The 17,345-nt window shown below is 35.3% G+C and overlaps 1 protein-coding gene across 1 annotated transcript in view; it reads right to left on the reverse strand.

Annotated features, from left to right (window-relative positions):
- C2CD5 (C2 calcium-dependent domain containing 5) overlaps nt 1-17,345 on the reverse strand; it is a 65,314-nt gene that overhangs the window by 21,769 nt on the left and 26,200 nt on the right. The window contains exons 11-13 of the mRNA XM_010296230.1: nt 5,360-5,474; nt 2,747-2,842; nt 822-1,013 (exon numbers count right to left, since the gene is read on the reverse strand). Coding sequence (XP_010294532.1) covers nt 822-1,013; nt 2,747-2,842; nt 5,360-5,474 — 403 coding nt within the window. The remainder of the gene's footprint in view (nt 1-821; nt 1,014-2,746; nt 2,843-5,359; nt 5,475-17,345) is intronic.

The raw sequence follows: 17,345 nt of genomic DNA on the forward strand, positions 1-17,345 counted from the left end.
CCCCCTTGGTGGCCCTTACTCTTGTTTTCTGATGTCTGACTCTCAGAAGACGACAAAACTGGACAGGTGCCATATTGGGTGGTCCAACACACTGTGGTGTAACTGGCAAACTTGAAGAGAATACCCATTAACCCTTCCACATCATTAAGAAGTTCAACAGCACAGGTCCCATTGCAGACACTGTTATACTTGTCACGGTCATCCAGGTAGGTTATGAACCATAAGCTACTACACTCTCAGCCAAACCATCCACCCAGTTATTTATTCATGTAGTTGGCCACTTGTACAGACTGCACATAGCTAACGTTTCCTTTTTTCCCCATTGCAAACCACCTTACTCCCTTCTCCAAATTCAAATTCAAAGACAACAGCATAAACTGGACATAGCCAGCAATTCTACAGATTATGTTCAGTTATGGACATCAGCACAAAATTAACACAACTGACTTAAACAGTTCATTGAGTTTCCAATGCAACAGCTGTATCTGACTACATTAGCAGTCCCAAACAGCAAGTTAAAACATGCAAACTCCGATATCCAGGCAGACAAAATACAGCAATTCCCATAGGCATTAAAAAAAAAGCAGAACATTTACTAAATGCCCATCAACATGGATAAGTTATCGGAAGTCTATCAACAGACATGACATGTAACACAGAAGGAAAAGGCTGTCATCCTCCTTCTGTACCCTAATACACTGTCATTAACTCCTAGCAATTCAACACACAAATTTAAGGTTTGATAACATACTGGATTTTTAGCAACAGGAATTCTTTCAAAGATCTCCAAAACTTTACTGAGAAAAGATTTTGATAAATACCTGGCCTGAATAAGACATCCCTTCCCAATAACTATTGCCTCTACAGGAAGATCAATTGTGGTGAATAGGACATCAGGAACCTTTTGCTTCCTGCAGTTGTAACAATAAGTGAGGTGAGCAGGGAATGGCATGTTCAACTCATCATAAGGTATATGGCAAAATCCACAACCTGGTGGCGAAGCTTCTTCAATCCTAAAAATACATTATAGAGAACATACTTAAAACATCTGCATCTTATTAACAACGATCAATATGTGCACATGTGTATAAACACCTATAGATAACTACTTAAAATCACACACTGCAGCTATACTCTGCTCGAATATACCAATGTGACAAGTACTGCATTTTATGAATTAGAAGGATATCATTAGGCTGCACACTACTAGCTAAAATGCTATAAATTTGTTATGCAGGGATCAAGAAAAAGTACATACAATGACCAGTGATTTATATAAATCTAAAACATTACTGAGTTGGCTTTAGGCACTATGATTTCTAAATGTAGTCCATGGTACAACAGTTTTACAGAGAATTTGCTGTACCAAATACAATGAAAAGTCTCTTTTACATGGATTGTGTCCAAAATGAGCAGAACAGAAACAACAAACCAACCATCCTACTGAGAAGCAGCACAACATATATTAACATTGTAAGAAGAATAGCAAGATTATTTCCTAAGATAAGGTATTAGGTAAAACTTGTTTTTCATTTAGAACACTTAGTCCCACTCCCCCATAAGAAATACCTAGGAATGACCACTATAAAAATATGAACAAGGAAAGCATAGGCTAACTGCATCACTGAAAATTTATTCTGTTTCACATAAACAATTCTTCTAAGTGAATTTTGAAGAGGTGCTCAAGCAAATCTGACAGATTTGGAACATTCATTATCATTGACATTGGCAAATATATTTTGTCTCAAACATGGGCTTCATCTGTTTAGTTGTTTTACCTTCCTTTGGCATTTCTAATCTACGCCAAGACTCTTAGTAGCACCAAAATATGTATTTTGGTAAAAATACAATTTTCTTCATATTATGAACATGATATTTCTTTCTCTCCATCATATAGTGAATACTGAAACAAATATTTTTTTTCTGGCTACAGTTTTCAAAAGTCTATCTACGCAAGAAGCCCACTGCTAACAAAGTAAAAGAATAATATATCATACTATGTTGGCAGGGTTATTATGGAAAAGGCAATGCAAGAACTAAGGTGTAATAAATAGCCTTACTTATGACTACAATAATCCCTTGAAATATTTGATGACTATCCTGACGAACACATAATGAATTACCAATATGCATTAATTAATCTTTTTTCCCCCAAAAATAACCGTTTGTCCATACTTATTCTTCAGATTTTATTTGCACGAGCAGAAACAAAGGGAAACTGCATGTTTTTCTTTCAGTTTCATGAGTTTGTTCATAAACTTCAACTAAAACATATATCTTTTGTAAAAATCTGGCACCATCTTTGTTTCACAACCAAGCTATTTTATCTCCCATACAGCTCTTAAACAGTATACACAGAGCATATATACACATATTACAGCCACAGCGGTTTTTGGCTTACGTAGTTTATCATACATCTGTCATTTTTATAGTGTGATATAAAGTTGAGAAAGATACCTGAAGAGTGGCAAAGAAAAAAACGGAGTTATGATCTGTGGTTAGTAGTCAAATGTGTTACCTTATTCAGACTGTTAGAAATAAAAACAGAATATCTAATTTGGTGCAGAGTTCCATTACTTCTGTTGTTGTTGTTGTTAGTGAAAAGCAGTAAAGTGGTTGGTCCCGCATCCTGCACTGTAACACTGTAACCTACCCTAATAGAGAAGAACTATCTTGGCTCTGAGGAAAAAAATCAACCTCTCCCTTCTCTGACCCTATGGAAAAGAAGCCAGGCTGCCATGACAACCTTTGTTCCAAACAGCCTTCCATGGTGCCATCCTGAAGAAATCTAGGGTTCAGTACAGCTGCTGTGCCAGACGCGGACAAAATACAGACCTCTTCACTATAAGAGAAAAGAATTACAACAAAGTGAATTTCTACTACTTAGTGCTACTTTTATTTAAAACTATTAGATTAAAAGGCTGGTACAAAAGTCTCAATGAATTCAACGTAACTACTATTGTGCATTTCTGCAATTTTATCTATTAAACCTCACAAACAATCCTCTTCTGGTATTTAAACCATTGCGTAAGTAAGAGATGCAGAAAGACTGAACAGAGAGACTAAAGAGCTTTGCCCTATGTTATAAATAATATGCTATAACATCACAAAGGCTAACCAGGTTTAAGTAAGTTTTTCAATACTACGGTTAATAATGCAAAGAAATCCAGCCAACCAAGAAAAGCAAAGAAACATTAAAAAAACCAAGGAATAATTGTTTACCAAAGTAAAATGGAAGTTGAGAGCCTCATCATCTTATAGACATTCACTCTCAAAATGAAGTTACAACACAACACTGACAAGGGTGCTTCTTGGAGGATAAAAAGTAGCAAAAGAGTAAAACGTGACTATGAACAACTACAATAATGTTACCTAGAGCATGTAAAGTAATTGACCATATTCGTGAGCTAGCAGAATTAAAGCTCTCACAAGTGCAAACTATGATCGCAGAGCTTTTAATATTTCTGAAATTATTAAGTAAGAAACAAATATCTAACATTCAGTACTTAAATACTATACTGGAAAGGATAAGGAGAAAAGCTTTCCCACATTTTCTAGAATGATATATGTGCCATTTTTATTTGTTGTTTCTCTTTCTAGAATGATTTTTCTTACATAACATGTCTGGCAGACCAGTACTTAAAGACAGATCCTTGCTCTTCAAGCATGGAATAACGCTGAACCGGCAAGTAAGCATAGGAACTCTAATAAACTATTTTATCAAATCCTACCACATTAAATTCCTTAAGAAATATGAAAGTTAAAATAACCCAATAACTCACTGCCTATCTATACTCTATACATTTTTTCCCCACAGTTAAGATAGAAAAGAAAATACAAGACATTAATGCTTTTTACAAGGAGACTGACAGCCAAAGGAAAAAAATCTTCCATTTTTAGTGCAAGTTCTTCCTTCAGCAATGGAAACTTGCACATTGCAATTCCGAAGTAAATATGGTCTTCAATACACAAAGCAAGACAGGACATAACCAGACAAGACAGAATAAGGGATACAAACCATGCCTTGTCTGTAAATTAAATTCTCCCGTTTTCCTATTCCACTAGCACAAGCACTTGACTTCCAAAAATTTTTTCAAGTTCTGTGAAAGAACAATATATTTGGTAGGTTTTTTGTTTTTGTTTTTTAACCTGCAGTGAAGCAATAAATGTGAAGAAGCAACAGACGTGAAGAAATCAATGCTGTGGCTTTCAGACTGATCATTTCCACTTTACCAACAGATGATGCACACTCATGAAAGCACTGTATAACTCTTTCTTCAATTTACCAATTGTAAAGCAAAATTAAGCTTCTTTTTCCAACTTCTCTTTTTAAAAAAGCAAATCCTTAGTGCTTTTTCTTTAAAGCATTTAGGCAAAATCAACTTCACAGAAAATAAATTCAGATACCTGAGTTTGCTTCAGTTACTTTCATAAAGCAGTTCAGAGTAACTAGTGAGCCAGAGTACTTTTTTGTTTGGTACCAGGCACACTTGGCCCCAAGAGGAGCTCTTCACAGATTACTTTCCAGAGCTAGAAAAGAGAGACAACATTTCCTGGGCCACAGAGAAGGACAAGTAATTAGATGAATCCCAAATTATTTCTCCCAGTCTCCAAGCCTCTCACAAAGTTTGTTATTAAGCCACCAAAACACACTGGAGTGGAATTTTCTTGGACAAAGGGAATACAATAAGACACTGTAGTTTTGGCCTGAATAGGATGAAGGGTTGGGGACTTCAATCTCAGAAAGACTACTGCAGAGATGCAATTTAGTGTTAAACGCTACTCTAGTACCAGAAGATAAAAAATTACAACACCCGTTTTCCATAAATAAATAAACAGAAATAGAGAATGTTTACACCTAAAGTATTCTAGATCTATCAGGCAGCACATTCTCCTTTAACTTACAATTACTATATCCCTAGTAAAGAACTTGTGCCTTAAGCTTGAAGTTTACCATTTAAGTACTGGTCTGCCAGTTGTTACTCAATAATGAAACTGTAATACATATACTTTTAGGAACAGTCTCAACTATTTAGGTAGATTACGTTTTGAAAACTTCATAGATAAATTAATATTGTTACTACAAAAGCAAATATATAGACTTGAAAGAATTCTAACATAAAAACTGTAACGTACACTAGAAAAAAAACTTAAAATCCAATAAAAGCCCAAACCAAAATATATTTAAAAAAAGAAGCACAATACTGAAATCTCAGGAACTGACTTTGACAAACTATGGAAAGTAAGTATACTAGACATTACCAACAACTGTGTTCAAATAGTTCATCATTTTTAATACACTAAAGATGAAATAAATCTTCTGGGACATTTTGAAAATCAAATAATCATCATGATTTACCAAATGCTAGTTGATTCACTGTAGCCCACTACAGCATGACAACCCAATGCCTTAGCATGGGATTTTATTTCTTGTCTGATTTCTGCCCACCATGCATCACGTGTCTCTGGTTCATCTGAAAGACAAAGTACAAATCAGTTCACTATTCTGCACTATGTCAACATAAAGCTTCATGCAATTAATCTGGAGAGGCAAATTTTTCATATTCAAGTGTTTTGTTGTATCTGGACACTTTTTATTTCCTAGCTATTGCACTTCAAGCAAACACTAACAGAGCTTTTTCATTAATTTTCTTGTTTATCACCCATGTGAACAGGTTCTGACAAACTACTGCATTCTTCTTGTTGTACATATGACAGAACACCAAAATACTGTAGATACTGTTCCAATCTCTACCCACTTGAAGACCGTAACTGTCAGTTTCCAACAACATGAGAGCAGCATGTAACTTGAAACAAAGCATCACAGATACTCTGTTACACTGAAAAAAACAGTAGTAGTAGTAATGAAACAGTATTTGTAGTAATAAAAGTAGTATTTTACTTCAGTATTCACTTGACATCTTTGAAATAACCTCAATAGTTTTTCCTACAGCAAACAGTTCTCTGTTAACCAGATTTTAAAAATATTTGTTCAAGACTGTATTGCTAATCAAATACATAACTCTGTGGTCCTTATTTCAGCACTTCTGACTTTGAGAAGCCATAGGTATTTGAATCTACTTCTACATCAACAACATTAAGAAGTAAAAGATGTATGCTGACTATGTATTTGTCGATGCTTTTTTGCTTCAGTATCCTGGTAACCGCACCTTTCCCACTCCCCAAAGGATTCCAATAACCTTTATTGTCTTTGAGGTTATACGTTAAAATGTATTCTACCTCCTTTTCTTGAATACTACATTAAAAATGCAAAAAAGAGTGCTACTAGAATAAGTTTATGCAATTCATTTATTTTAACCATTCAGCAATTAGTTTCCCAGAACTAAACCTCTTGTCTCGCAAGCTTTTTACATATGAAGTCAAGAAGTATTGTCATTTACAACTAGTTTGTCAACTGCTTCTTCTTTCAAAATGGCTTACCTGTATCAACAAACTTAGCTGAAAACTATATTACTTGTTGATACATAAAATAAGGGGAAAAACAAACAATGGACACTCAGATGCTACAAAGGGTTCTGAGTAGATAGATTATTGTACAATCAACTGAACTTTGCATAGATATAAACTTCTAGCCATTGAGATCTCCTTGCTGAATCATAATTTAAAATATCAATGTCAAAACCTGAGATTCATTGGGAACCAATTTTGTACTATCAGGAATATTTATAAATATAGTGTATGATAACTCTGTATCATACACTACGTTCTCCGACAACATGACAAACAAAAATGAAAGATGCAGATATACACATAGTTTGAAATTTATTGAAACAAAAATATTGTACAGCAAGATGTATTCATTCATGAATTCACCTCAGCTTTCTATTTAGAACTAGGCTTTCACCTTTCTAAAATAAACTAATGATCATTTTCTAATTAAAAAAAGAGCACAGAGGCCTGTATACCTAACTACACCTAACGTTAGATGTTAATGCTTGTGTAACTCATAACATTGTCTGACTAACAGCAGCCTTGGGTGTCCAGACTGAAGCTTATCCAACCTTTGCTTTAAGAAATGAACATTGAATAGAAAAAAACCCACAAACCTACAGTGATAGTTCTTAGGAAGGTTCTCCATAATCGTGACAAAAATATACACATTAAGACACAAAACAGAATAAGAATTTTCATGAATCACATCGATCATGTTCCATTATATCCAAGTTCACCTTCATCAGGGTTCAACGCATTACTAGTAGAATCTCAAGGCACTGCACTTTGCTGTCTCTCAATGTGAAAACACTGTTTAAATGCTTTCACTGACTGGGAAAAATCAAATGCTTGAGATGATACACAGTAATCCTATCTCAGATAGCTGGAGTACTTGCTAGCAAGGTCTCACACTTTTCAGCTTTCAAAAGCTGAGAATCATGCAGAAATAACCCATCACATCATAGGGTGGGAGTTCCCAAGCTCAGCTATGAGAACCATTTGTGGTACACATAAAGGAAAGCGGGGGGCAAAATGTCTTTCGTGTGTGCATCTCTGCCTAAACAGAGGCTGCACTTGATGCCATCAGTTATTGGCAGTAGTGGTAGGAGAACAGAGCAACTTTGGAAACCCATTTTAAGGCAAGGGCTACAACATCTGACAAAATGGAGAGCTGTGTGGGAGATGTGAGACCACAAGCACATTCTGTAAATGTTATCACTAACTCTTCATGGTGGAAGGGACACGGATCTTGGGAGCAACTCCTCCTTCCCCATCCAATCATGGACAAGAAGATCGCTTATCAATGTATGTTTCTCTCGATAACAGAAAAATGCAAGTAGTAGGAAAAGTGGTTCACTGACTATGCAGAACAATTCTTGCTCAATTAACATGGTCACAGACAGCTGGCTATAAACACTGACTGAACAGCCACTAAATTTTTGTACTTCACAGAAAAACACCTGCAAAGGAGAAGTAACCTTTTTCTAGACATACACAGAGATAAAAAAGCCAATTTTACTAAATCATAACTTTTCACACCTTTAGGTACCATTTGGGGAAAACTGCTCCTACGTGTCACCAATGACCGTTCTATGACAAAAAGTGCAAGAAAATGTGAAGTCATGACAAAGGAATTGAAAGTAAGCAACAATGAAGTGACTGGGGATGAACAGGGAAAGTGCTGTGGAGTAAAGAGTATGATTACAAACAGGAATATGACACTGAAAAGGTATGTAGCCACAGTCAAAACTGAAACAGAATGAAATGTTGAAAGGGAACAGATATGCTTAAGGGCAACAGAAAAGGTAGAAATAGTGACGGGTCCCAAACTCTATGCAAACATTTAGTTTTTCTCCACAAAAAGGTAGAGTTTTAATTACAGTTTAGGAACAAGTTCCTAAGAGAGTTAACACAGTTTCACCACCTATCTGCAAGAACGCCTTATAATAATGGAAAGCACATACTGTTGTGAGGTTGCTCAACACTATGTCTTGCTAAAGCAACGTTTAACCCTTTACTCTGAGAATCTGTTCAAAAACTATTAACTACAGTAATATAATGGATCATTTTCATTCTTCTTAGAGATAAGAACAATTTTCCAGCCATTGCCATCAGTGTTAACAGGATCAGGCCCAATATCCTTCAAATAATCCAGCAAATTCTTGTTGCACAAGTTCAAAATTTCTATACAAGTCATGCATAAACAAATAAAGACTGGGTCCTCTGCTTAAGACATTTGAGTGTTTTTTTCTTCCAGAAAGCGGCCAAAAATACAAATCAGTATGTTTATATATAAATATTGTACATACACAATTTACATGAACTTACCTTTGCATATTAAAACACAAAATGATTGTCTACAATTCAAATCAAACACCATGACATTGCAATAATAAATTGATACAAAACACTGAATGCAGTGCAATGTGTAGCATTCATATCCTTCTGACAAGTATTTTCACAAGCAGCCTTTTTTGACACATGAGCCACACAATTTCACATGGGGATGCCATTGTAGCATTTACAAGTTTAGTAAAGCTAAGGATTTACATAAACAATTAGAGGAGTTAGGGAAGCGGGATGGCATGTGTCCAGTACACTCCACAAGAGTGTCTGTTGTTGTTTTTTTGCTAAGGCAAAAGCTTAAGAACTAAGGGTTTGCAAAGCAGATTCAGCAGACAGTAGCCAGAAACGGTGGGTATTTTGGCGCATGCTTGGATCAGGTGACAGTACAGACTGAAAACTATGGCAGCTCACTGAAATGGTTACAGAAAGTAATGGCCCTGGATTCTAGGTGGAAGCAAAAAGGCAAGCATACATAGCACTCAATCACAAGCTTTTCTAGCAAATCTACTGAGTAGTTTATAGCAAGGTTTCTCTACAACCTTAAGCAAAAAAGATTGCAAAAATTACACTGCTATTATGCACCCTCCATTGGAAACCAAAGGCTGAATACTAAACCTACTTTTATTAATGTTTCAAAATTGGCATGATATTTATAACAAAGTAGAAGCAAAACACAGTTTCTAGAGTTGAAAACTTGAGAAACAATGTTGTCAACAGTACAGTATTCTATAAAAATCGTGCCAACTCAAACCTCCAACTGAAACTTTTACTTTTCCAAACTTACTTTATTAAACAGCTTTAGAAGATACAAACAGCACTATATTTATTTTGTGCCTTAAATGTTCTCTGAGTCAGTTCCATCCACGACCAGTTCACCTATCCCTTTCCTTCAATATATGAGGTTGACTTCTATGAGCCTGTATTGTCGATAGGACAATCCTGTCCAAATCTTTCACCTGGACATAACCCTAGACACTATCAATACTTTTTGATTCATAAGAGGCAACACATTTCCGAAGTTATTTGCTAGAGGTTCACTTGTACAGGGCCTTTCATGATTTAGCCAGAATCTGCATTATGCTAGGTCCATACAGATTTTTAAAAACTGAAGAAAAATGAAGAAGAATGGTCTCTTGACTACACAGATCATACTCAAGAGTTACTGTATTAAAAAGCTGAATCCCTAGACATCCTGAGAGAATTACTCTGAAGTAGGAACTGTATGATTAATTTCAACCTATTTTAATATTATATAATTTAGTAAATACTTACATTTATGATGTAACATTCTGAAAGAAGGACAATCATACCATGAAAGTTTTCACAATCTACAAATGACTCGTTCTGTTGTCTCAAAAATGGCAATGGAAACACCAACAATATTCTTTCAAATTGAATCTTTGAGTTTTTCACTAGCCAGAGCCACTATGCACACCCTCCTTATCCCCTTATTCTTGTATATTCTTCATTAAAACCTATTAATCAGCTTATACAGAAAGAAGTGGGGGATTGTTTTGTAGGTATATTTGTTTAAGAGACACCTTTGTTCAGTTTACAAGCACCCTTCCCTGGAACTTGAAGTTTAATTTCATCCTCTCTGGTTATCCCATAAATATTAAGTATTTTAGAAAGATGATAGGAAATTTCAACAATCAAGTAAGTGTACAAAAGCAAAATCCTCATCTATAAATTTTAAACACAAAACTTGGGTAGCAAATAACTAAACCTACAACTTGCAAAAGATTTTCAAAGCCACTCTATCCTTTTTTAAAAAATTACTCCCTATATTAATCTTTAAGACTAAAAGATGTGAAAATTAAAACTTTGCTTATGATACAGAAACAGATGGAAGTAGATTTTTCATTGTTAAATGAAAACTAAAATACACTAAAGCAGTGGAAAACAGTGCAACCACACCACCAAAGAGAACAGGTGCACTTACTCCTACAAAGCTTGAACTACTGATAAAACATCCAGCCTGAAGAATAATATTGAGTCAGTGCTTTTCTGCCAGATGAGGTCAGAAAGTATGTATCCCACTTCTCAAGCCCAAACTGCTGAATAAGCAAAAAAGCAGGTTTAAAGTTTGGATGTTAAATAAATTCTTCAATTACTGAAGAAACAATTTTAAGAACATTTAGGATTAAAACTGCATCCAGCTTTCATGCATTTAGAGGATGAGGTATTTCAGACGGCTGACTCAACACAAAACACAATGCATTTGCAGGGCTAGTTTTCTATTGGGTTACTCAGGCCAAATCACTACATGAACACCAGAAGACTGCAAGTGCATATGGTAGATATCATACAGAAAAGCAGCATCATTCCTTTTAGTGGCAGCTCACTATTGAGGAGTGGTAGCTTTAATACTAAGATACAGCCCAAGATGGAGAAACAGCAAAGTGTTCCTCAGTAACATTCTCATCAAAACTCCTGAATTCTTTCCTCATATTCTGAATTCCATGAAAAAACCTGCATCACTGCGAGGGGGGTAGATAATACTCTGGATTTTCTTATAAAAGAAAAAAACCCAAACCAGTTACTTTAAGTATGAAACAGAATTAACAGAATCTCCATGGCTTCTGTATCTCCAATACAGGTGAATGTATTTGTCATTTAGACAGGAACATTTTGAATTATACTTCCATTATAAGGAATTTTAAAATGAATCAAGTGATGTTTCTACCTATCTCACCCCTAAAAGAGAATTATAAAAATCCTACTTCAAAGTTTGGCTTTTAGCTTCCACTCAGCTAGCTCTCTCAGCCATATTTTCCTGAACAACTTTATATTCTCAATATCCCCAACAGTAAGCCTTGAGATGGGTCCCTGCATTTGTTGCTCATCTCAAGTAAACATTCCTTGGAACAGTTTAAATGCTCAGATACCTAAAGATTAGCATCTTGTAAGCCTTCTGACTGATATCACTAAACCCACGTATTTTATACAGCCCACCGTGACATATCATCACCTAAACAAATTCAACTTTCAGAGTAACTACTTGGATTTTCACACTGAAAAAAGCAAACCTCCACTGTTCTACACTTTGTCGATCAGTTACATGTTGCAAGTTATATATGTAATCGATTTTACGAATAAACATGCAAGAATCACTTGGACAGACTACAACACAAACTGTTCTAAATATTAAAAGTAATTCTTAAAGCAATAGTTTTCCATAAACTGGTTCAACAAAATCTGCTGCAAATACCACCAAGATTAACTACACAATCATAACAGTAATACATCCTGTAACTTTTGCTTTTAATCGTAGATAATGGTCTGATAGAAACAACACAAGCTGCAAAAAAAAAAAATCATCTTTAATTAATTAAAAAAAACAAAACCTGCAGTAATAATTTAATTCATGGCTAAAGGAAACCACCATGTAATACAACTAAAGAAAATTTTTAAAAACTAAAATCAAAAGATACAGCATTTGAAGGCAAAAAAAAAGATGTTCAGAGTATTTATGTGTACATATCAAAAATTAAACCTAAAATTAAACTATTAAGATAACACTTAAAAATAAAGTTTTAAACTTCACCATAATTCCTTAGAATTATACAAGTTCAAAAGTACTGCCCACACAAAACAAAATGGTAAATATCGGAAATTAACTTGTCTCTGGAAAATCAAGTGTGCCAGGCCTAAATATGTAATTTCATCACTCCAGCTTTTAGTTACTATTTTGATCAGTCATTCATCCTATAATGGTGAAGTCTTCACAGGATAAGTGTGCCTAAGGTTCCTCTAATCATGAGATAGAATGGGACACTAAAGAAGATCTAGGAATCTGTTTTAATTGATCCTATTACAGTAACAAAGGCAAGGTCTGCCACTTTGAAGAGCTGCTAGGTAATAAAGAAACTGCATATTCTATCTTGTATCTCTCTGTTGCTTTGTCATCTTGGCACAATAAATAAAACCTATTTTAAAACATGGGCAATCTTCAAAGGACATCTTCAAATGACAGCAACAAAGGGGTTATTACCCAAAGCTGGAGACACTACATTGTAACAAGACAGGTGGTCTTAAACCACAGTTTATCTACTTTATACCTAGTATCACAAAATGAACTACAAGTATGATTTAGAGCTTTAAACAAGCTGAACTAGCTGAAACCTTAAAGCAAGCAACAATAATACTAATTTATCTAACACGACCCTTGAAAGAAACATACCAAAATTTTAAACACAAAAAAATTAATCTCTCAAACACAGATAGATGTTCACAGACAAGACTGCTGCTCTCTTGTTGACTGCCATGCAAACTATCTACCTCACTGCACAACTGCAGAAATGGGATGGCCTTGTTTTGCACGAAATGATACTGCCTCTATTTCCAGTATTTCCTATTCATTGTTTACACTCCGCAGCCTTTTACTTGTTACAGTCACAGAACATCTGCATTCATTATTTCTATACACTCATAACTTTATTTTGTTTTAAAACAAACTAGTCAGAGAAAGCTCTCTAAACTACTGGATACAAAGAGCCTTTCCTACAATGCTTTTTGGCATGAGTTCAGGACCTCAATGAGACTGCATTAAGAGAGACCAAAACCTCAAACTTTACAAAAAAACCTGAAAATATTAGTGCAAAAGGTCAGAGACAAATTGCTCTAACAGAATCCAAAGTACAAACAGATCAGAAGAAAGAAAAAACAAACACAAAAACACCCTATAGTATTTCTTTGTAAGAAACATAGCATATTGAGGAACTTCCGTCTTAGCACATAGAAGGAAAATCTCTTGTGCCTAATTCAGCTCACATAATTATCTTATCCATTAACACTTAACCAGAGTTATTTCTGTAATCCTTTTACAGTCAGTTACAACTTGGGTTATCTGCCATTTTCCTACAATACTGTCTGCAAACATTTTACAAGGACGTGTTTACCTGTAATGATGTAGTAGGTAGGAAGGTGCACTTTCAACTAGAATCATTCTAGTTTCCTTCTAACAATAATCTATTTCGAGCCAGGCAAGAAGTTCTACAACTACATCTTTGCAATCACAGAACGACACATCATAAGGCTGAAAAAAAATCATTGTAATCCATGAAAGAAATTATATCAAGAGAATAGTTCTAGTCAAGGCCCATATTTTTAAATTAGGAAGAGTTGTGTGCAAGAGTAACAATTTTCCACAACACAAAGGTTCACCCTCTCTTATGTCTATCAATTCTATCAATTAAAAAAAAACCTGTGGTGATACAATAAGCAACAGCTTGATTGGAGCATCTGTGCAGTGAAGCCTATGATGGCTTTCACACCATTAGCCAAACTTCAGGAAGACTTTTAAATCAATATGAACAGATTAAATAGCATTACTTACTATTAGGCAAAGAATTCCAAAACAAAGATTTTAAATGCCAGGTTTATTAATTGATGAATCTCTAACAGAACACAGGAATACTATTCTGTACCCACTGACAGTGACCACCCTTTGTTGAGTTACATAAACATCTACTCCGAACTCTCCAAAACAAAAATAATGCACAGTCCCAAAGAAAATTATTTCATTGATACAAGGGTGGCACCTGCTTCACAAAAGAACAGTCAAACACCATTCATGTTAATGACAAAAACCATGTAGGAATATTCACTTCTCTGGAAAGGTTGCAGAAAAGTAGATTAAAACATTACCAAAAAACACTGCAGCCCTCACTCTGTTCAGAAAAGCCTCTGACAACTGCCTTAACCTCCCATTATCATATCAACACACACTGATGTACAAGAAGTCAACCTGGAAATTCTCCACGAAAAGGCAAGAGGTCAAGCTTAAAATGTTTTTCTACTGGTTCTGAATGATAGCCACATCAGACACTAACAAAAACATTCTGACATTTTCTACTGTGTTCTTACAAGTATGCCACGTTTACACCCCAGACAGCAGCATGAAATGTAATTTGCACATTCACTGTATGTTTCTATTTCTGTGAAAGAAAAGCATTCAGTTACAGAACCAAAACATATTCAAGCTTTCCTCTTGCATTTCCTCATACACAAACCTAGAGTTCTGGAGAATTTCACACTCCAACAGCAAGTCTGGATATCAACACAAGGAGCTCAGGAGATCCTTAGGAATTTTATTAACCATCTTTTCTCCTTCCATGTTTCTGACTACTGGAGCTGAAGAATCACTGCTGAAGCAGCTCCCTGAATCAGGAGTTTAAAAATGTAATTATGTGAGCACACTGTGTCTGTTAGTGCTATGAAACAGCCGTACACAAAAGCAGTCTCCATTCAAAAAGTTCCTTGCACTCCCTAAGAAACCTTGCTTCTCTGTATGTAAACTCAGGGAGAAACTTTAACAAAGATCCATTCTTCTGGATCCAGGATTCCTTTCATGTTTTTATATTTATAGTACATCTTTAACACTCTTTTTCAGAGACAGCACCAGAGTATTTCTTCCACTGTATTATGCACCCTCTATTCTATGAATTTGTGCCCTTGCCTCTCTATTTTTATTTTGCAGATTCAACTTGATCATCACCTTTTCATAATTTTACAAGCAATTGAACAATTTTGCCGTTGAACTATATGCAATTCCTACATGTTTAAGTAGCCTCCTTTCCATTCATCAAATAAAGTCAGTCTTTACTTCCACATTTGATTTTCAAGAATCTTCAAATTTCCGACTTTTCATCACCATCAGATGGCCCTGTTGTATCTTAACACACTTAATTAAATTTTGCCATTGGCAAAAACAAGAAATATCCTTTTATGCTATACAGGTTACTAGCAAGCTTAAATGAAGCCTGAACATTTTCAAAAAGGAAAAGAATTTTAGCCTACTTATGGTTATGATTACATTCCTCCTAACGTGAATCTAATGTAAAGATGTAGTATTGTTTTCCTTAAGCTGTATAAATCCCTGCCCTCCTTCAGGCCAAGTATTAACCAGCAATAAATCTGGCTTTTACAGAGCTGGCAATAAAGCTCTAGAAGCAGGAGATGAACAGGAATCTTTTCCTTTGTTTCCTCAATGGTAACAGATCTGCACAGCACATTCGTTATTCCAGTCTAAGACAGAGTTAACTTTTATGTAATCTGCAACTCTACTATCCATCACACATCATATTTAACGTCTGAGCTACTCTCCTCCTCCTTTCTTCTTTGTTCAGCAGCACACCTAACGCTGCAAAAAACTCCATACTTCCAGGAATATAAGCACAACCTGCTCGGTCCCTAACCAGCAGGATTAATCAAGACTTGCTACAGACCTGCTGACACATGTCAAGACAACAGAAAATACAGAGAGTACTCAATCTCTTAAAAATTTAGACTACTGTTTTGGATATTCTGTCAGCAGATGAATTCATACCTGCCCCTTAGCTTCCTAGGCTTACATTTCTGGATCACTTACTAGCCTACCTCAACATATGTTTAGTGATTGCACATAACTAATTTACTCCATTATTCTAACAAAATTCTTCCATGGTAACATCCTACTAAACACTACCTCTCTTTGAGCAACAATTAATTCAAACTTTTCAAGGTACCATGTAAGATTGACACTTTGGGTCAGACTATGCTATACCAGTAATATATCTAAGAATTTCATAATATTATTTTCATACCGGAAGTAAAATTCATTTTAAAAGACTATCACTTTAGGACAAGCCAATAAAAACAACAAAACCAGAAAACCTCATAATTATAATATTACAGGACATTTACTATAGAAAGGAACAAGGACACAAAAATGAGCCAATAGTTTTAGGCACTACCTATTATTGAACTATTTGTAAAATTAAAAATGTATATAGATAATTGAAGTTTAGAGCATGACGCAGAGCTGCACTGCAACAGTGAAGTACCAAGAAGGAAAGTTTGTTTCCAGGGAAAAGAAACCCTCAGAGTTCAGCTTTATACCTTTTTACTGTGCCAGCTTTAAAAACACTGAAGTTTGGCAAGGTCTGCGGGCTTGGGTATTATATGCAGAGAAGTTATGCCTGCCTTTCTTCCAAAGCATGCTACGTTTCCAGAGGAAAAGGTGGAGGGGAGTCCTTATTTCTCCTCCTAACAGGCCAGCACTCTATGTAGACTGGATCATCAACTCATCCATTCTCTCTGCAGCTGTATAAAGAAGTTACACACTTTGATCCCTAAAACTGTGTAAAAAATAGAGTACTGGGGCTTTTTTCAAGTTAGATGTTAAAGTTATTAAAATGTTCAAATAATTATGCTGTGAGACCTACAAGCTGATTGCATTTTACAATACAAGAACAAGTTATGAACCAACAAATCCTGGACTACATACTACCCCTCTCTTTAAGCAGATAGTCCTCCTCATCTATTTTCTATTCTCTCGGACAATTTTTCTATCTATTACTTGGAACAAACACATTCATCAATTCCCTGAAATTAACAGAAGTACAGTCATCCTTGAAGAAGGTGCAAGATCACCTAAAACAAAACTAACCAACAGCACCCCCCCAATTCAAACCATCACCAACAAAAAAACCTATTTTAATTAAATAAATTAATTCACACTTGACATGACTCCAACTGTATAAATAAGAATCTATTCTCTTTCC

Source organism: Phaethon lepturus, unplaced genomic scaffold (genome assembly GCF_000687285.1).
Source record: "Phaethon lepturus isolate BGI_N335 unplaced genomic scaffold, ASM68728v1 scaffold10341, whole genome shotgun sequence".
NCBI lineage: Eukaryota > Metazoa > Chordata > Aves > Phaethontiformes > Phaethontidae > Phaethon > Phaethon lepturus.